This window comes from Camelina sativa, chromosome 7 (assembly GCF_000633955.1).
Source record: "Camelina sativa cultivar DH55 chromosome 7, Cs, whole genome shotgun sequence".
In the NCBI taxonomy this organism is placed as follows: Eukaryota; Viridiplantae; Streptophyta; class Magnoliopsida; order Brassicales; family Brassicaceae; genus Camelina; species Camelina sativa.
The window spans coordinates 23,687,931-23,692,556 of record NC_025691.1 but is presented as its reverse complement, the minus strand read 5'-3'; the positions used below and the strand labels follow the sequence as shown (position 1 = coordinate 23,692,556).

Sequence of the window (4,626 nt, the reverse complement as noted above, 5' to 3'; positions counted from 1 at the left end):
GAGCGTGCCGCGGCTACAGTTGCGAGGACGATCGCTGAGGTTGTGAGGATGTGTCATATCAATGGTGTTATGCATAGAGATTTGAAGCCTGAGAATTTCTTGTTTGCTAACAAGAAGGAGAACTCTGCTCTTAAAGCAATTGATTTTGGCTTATCTGTACTTTTCAAACCTGGTAATTTCCTTAGAAAGAGGACTTTTTGTGCTAAATTTAGAATCTTTGATCTCCATTGAGCTAAAAAGGTCTCACTGTTTTCGACTTTTGTTTGACAATTGTGTGTTTCTTTGAGTCTTTTTTATATAAAAGATTGAATTTTTGATGCATTTTTGCAGGAGAGAGGTTTACAGAGATTGTAGGAAGTCCTTATTATATGGCTCCAGAAGTGTTGAAGAGAAATTATGGACCAGAGGTTGATGTGTGGAGTGCTGGAGTTATCCTCTATATCTTGCTCTGTGGTGTTCCTCCGTTTTGGGCTGGTAAAAAAGCAGCTTTGATGATTCATATAATAGAAGTTGTTTGTATATGCAGATTAAAGCTGAGTGGTTCAAGGTTTTTGATTGCAGAGACTGAACAAGGTGTGGCTCTTGCAATCTTGAGGGGAGTTCTTGATTTTAAGAGAGATCCTTGGTCACAGATATCAGAGAGTGCAAAGAGCCTTGTGAAGCAGATGTTAGAACCTGATCCCACTAAGCGTTTGACTGCTCAGCAAGTTCTTGGTAATGAAATGATCTTCTGTCACTTGTGCTTTATTCATCTTCTTTGCTACTTCTTTTCTTGTGTTGGGTTTGAAGTTGAGAAAACTCAGCTGAAGTGAAGACGGTTACTGTTTCTTTCTTTGCAGATCACCCATGGATACAGAATGCTAAGAAAGCTCCAAATGTTCCTTTAGGGGATATTGTTAGGTCAAGGTTGAAGCAATTCTCTATGATGAATAGATTGAAAAAGAAAGCGTTGCGCGTAAGTGTTACCACTCAATAATATTTTTCAGATGAGTTTTATACTTTTATTTGGAGCTTTGATTGGTTTCACTTACCTACTCTCTTTTGATGCTTTCAGGTCATCGCCGAGCACTTGTCTATTCAAGAAGTTGAAGTGATCAGAAACATGTTTACACTCATGGATGATGACAACGACGGTAAAATATCATACCTAGAACTCAGAGCTGGACTCAAGAAAGTTGGTTCACAACTGGGTGAAGCCGAGATCAAACTGTTGATGGAAGTGGTAAATTTATCTTTACCAAAAGATTAGAAAAAGCTCGTCCTCTCTGGTACTAACATTTATGAATATTTGATGTAGGCCGATGTTAACGGAAATGGATGCCTGGACTATGGAGAGTTTGTAGCAGTGATAATTCACTTGCAGAAGATGGAGAATGATGAACATTTCAGACAAGCTTTTATGTTCTTTGACAAAGATGGAAGTGGATACATCGAATCAGAAGAACTACGGGAAGCTTTAACCGATGAGTTAGGTGAACCAGACAACAGCGTTATAATCGATATCATGCGTGAAGTTGACACTGACAAGGTTTTTCTAAAATTCTACACATAAATCTCCTTCTCCCTAGAAAGACTCTTCTTATAGAAAGATTATCAAATACTAATAATGTCAGGATGGACGAATAAACTACGATGAGTTTGTGGTGATGATGAAAGCTGGAACAGATTGGAGAAAGGCATCAAGACAGTACTCAAGAGAGAGGTTTAAAAGTTTAAGCTTAAACTTGATGAAAGACGGTTCAATGCATCTACACGACGCACTCACTGGACAATCTATTGCAGTTTGATCTTAACACCTTGTTTTATCAACAAAACAGAAGCAATCTGATGGCTGCTTTTTTACACGTTCAAGAAGGGTTTTTATCTCGGCTTTTTTAATTTCAGATGTGATTTTGGCTTACTTCACTTTGCTTCTAGAAATTCTTTTTATCAATGGTTTTGGCCTTTTGTAATTTGTGGGAGTAGTTAGGCTTTTTTTCACTTGGGAATGAATGTATTTGTTTGTAATATTGTTTGTTTAATTGTTATAAAGCTTTCATTCTGACTTAGTTTTCGTTTATATTTCTATCTGAACATTACAGTTATGATTTAAGCAACTGACAAAACCAACTGGACAAAAGTTTTTGATATGTTTTGGTTTTACAAAAGAAAGAATCAGTCAGCTTCTTGAAGTCCATCCAAAACAACAGATCCAACCAACAAAACAACGCCTGTAAGGGCAAGAGCACCAGCCAAAACCGACTGAGCAACCACCAGAGTAGTTGAGTCATCCGGGATCAGCACAATGGCAACAATTGCAGCCGTCAGAGCCGGTAATGAAGCCGAGGCTAAGACCGCAGGCGATGTTCCGGCTAAATTCTCGAGGAGACTGAGAAGACCAAGCTCCTCTGCTTTGGAGAAGACTTTAAGCTTCTCAAGAGATGACAATGTGAGTCCCAACTCCTCTGCTTTTGAGAGAAGGCCAGATTTCTCAACGTTGCTCAGAACTTTCCGCTTCTCCAGCTTCTTGAAAACGTCGACGTTCACTTGCTCACTCCCTTCGAAGAACAATCCAGCTCCGTACCATTGTTTCTTCCATTTGGCATCATACTTGTTCACCTTTTTTATTTTATTTTATTCAGTGATCATCATAGTTACACAAATTAAAATGGATATTAATAATATAAAAAAACTCTGTGACAATACTATACAGAGACTTTAAAGTCTTTGTTTCATTAAGAAAATATCAAAAATTAAAATAAGACCAAATTTACAAAGATCCATAGATCAATTTCCATAAAACTACTAAAATGTTAACTACTAAAGCCAGAGAAGAAGTACTCTAAAGATTACTCTCTAGTTCTATCTTGAGAACCTTAAAAAAGATTCATACTTTATAAAGCTTTAATGGAAAGGGAGAAAGGTCTCAGAGCTTAAAACAAAGGAGATGATGAACAGAGTGTAGTTTACCTTTTTCTGGGGAGCCATAGAGACGACGGAGAAAGATGCTGGTGGTGATTTGCCGACGGTATAAGAGCGGCGAAAGCGGGGGAGAACGGGATTAGAGAGAAATCGTGTATGCAAGTGAGCCGACGGAGACGATATCGGAGCGCCGACGACAGCCATTGGGAGGGAAGGAAGACCAAATCGAAGCGATTGAAAAAAAAGGTTTCTTTGGAGATTTTTTTTGTTTTTGGCGTTCGCACACTTCTTTCACTATCTGAAATGAAAACTCTGGGAGACAGAGAAACTGCCACGTCAGATGATGTCTTTGTAATTTCAACCAATCATATTGCTCAGCGCTTTATCTCCGTTTCACTGTAGTCGGTAGTAATTTTTTGTTTTTTCTTCCTTGGCAAAAAAAAAAACAAACTGAATTAATCTTTCGAGTTTCGATGATAGGGTAACAATTAACAAACAAACAAACAAGTGAAGAGAAGTAAACACAAAAATATCTCTCATGAATCGATTTATGGATCTGTAATCGAATCGATCTTCCTTTAATCAATTTTCTCATTCCACCGTTCAACATCCGATTCAGATGTGGAAATCCTGGATCTGTGGGTACAAAATATCCGATAAGCTTTTGAAGCCGGCGAGTTTTGCTTTTGCAGGGAGCACGAAGAGGAGTGTTATTAGCTTCTCTGCAAACCGAGATATGGTGACACAACTACTACCTCATTTTAGAAACTTGGCTATTGTACCATCCAGGTTCTCGGTTAATCCCTTGTATTTACAGTTATACCCAGAGGGCCGTAGAGATATATGGGTGGGGTGGTTTCAAATGGTGATGGTGGAGGATTACAGATTTGAGTTGGCGATACAGCTCGGTTGGCAGTCGCGAAAGGTTATTATTTTTACCATTTGAGAAGCTTTATTTCCATGACTTGCCCTGTACTGTATGTTGTTACTCAATTCTTTCTTATAATTTGACAGGACATTACTGCTGTAGAGGCACAAAATTGAGTCTAAACGGAAGCAGCTTGGAGAATTAGCTATGTCAATTAATGTTCGATGATTACTATGAAGGTAGAAGCTGCTGATATGTATTTTTCTTTTCATGTTCCTTCCTATGCTGGATATGGCTGAAGAATGCTTCTATGGATTTGAGTGGTCTGTTGACTGTTGCTGCTTTATTCTTCATTGGGAGATGCAGATGGATTTGATGAAGCTGGCAGCACTTGCTAAAGAGCAAAGAAAGAACAATGAGCCTCAAGGAGACTTATGGGAAGTCATTTGCAGGTCAGTCGGTGAATGATCTTAAAGAATAATAAGGTCTTAACTCAAGACTGCAAATCGAATGATGCAATGGCCAAATTCGTTTTGGTGGATGCTGCATACAAGAAGAGTACTGCAGATTGTTATTACAGCTTGAAAAAGACATCATGGGTTCTAGATTTGATGTGAGAGCTGTTGCAAAGACGTGTCTCAGGGATATCGCAAGGTTTGCTGATAAGAGATATATGTTAATGGTTGCTAGTAGTGAGTTTTCAAGCTGTTAGTGTGTTCTGTTTTTAACAAGATGGTTGAGCAGGGGTTCTGTTCTAGTTTCAGTTGTTTAAACAGGTTATTGTGGTGAGTCTACAATGGTATAAACTGTTAGTGAGATTCACTACAAGTTGAATGAAAGTGCTTCAGGTTAGAAGC

General features: G+C 38.6%; 2 protein-coding genes and 1 long non-coding RNA gene across 4 annotated transcripts in view; 2 read left to right on the top strand and 1 right to left on the bottom strand.

The window, feature by feature from the left end:
• The window catches only part of LOC104702201 (calcium-dependent protein kinase 30), a 3,416-nt gene extending 1,368 nt beyond the window's left edge, over nt 1-2,048 (top strand). Inside the window, exons 2-8 of one of the 2 annotated variants that reach the window (XM_010418026.2) lie at nt 65-172; nt 331-474; nt 562-714; nt 840-955; nt 1,055-1,222; nt 1,298-1,528; nt 1,614-1,787. In XM_010418026.2, coding sequence (XP_010416328.1) covers nt 65-172; nt 331-474; nt 562-714; nt 840-955; nt 1,055-1,222; nt 1,298-1,528; nt 1,614-1,787 — 1,094 coding nt within the window. Of the gene's footprint in view, nt 1-64; nt 173-330; nt 475-561; nt 715-839; nt 956-1,054; nt 1,223-1,297; nt 1,529-1,613 lie in introns of both variants that reach the window. The other variant, XM_010418027.2, reaches the window with a different exon arrangement.
• LOC104702202 lies at nt 2,042-3,201 on the bottom strand. Its single transcript, XM_010418028.2, has 2 exons — nt 2,950-3,201; nt 2,042-2,598 (listed from the first exon to the last, which is right to left on the bottom strand). The coding sequence occupies exons 1-2, from the start codon at nt 3,103-3,105 to the stop codon at nt 2,155-2,157; spliced, it is 600 nt and encodes a 199-aa protein (XP_010416330.1). The 5' UTR covers nt 3,106-3,201; the 3' UTR covers nt 2,042-2,154.
• On the top strand, nt 3,347-4,542 carry LOC104702200. The gene is made up of 4 exons (XR_753951.2): nt 3,347-3,640; nt 3,719-3,826; nt 3,916-4,008; nt 4,136-4,542. It is a non-coding gene; the product is annotated as an uncharacterized LOC104702200 (long non-coding RNA).

Bases quoted from the DNA above. Each gene is read 5' to 3' on its own strand.
- LOC104702202 (XM_010418028.2), bottom strand. From the start codon at position 3,105: ATGGCTGTCGTCGGCGCTCCGATATCGTCTCCGTCGGCTCACTTGCAT. The intron at 2,599-2,949 runs GTAAACTACACT...AAAATAAAAAAG, and splicing joins CTATGGCTCCCCAGAAAAAG to GTGAACAAGTATGATGCCAA.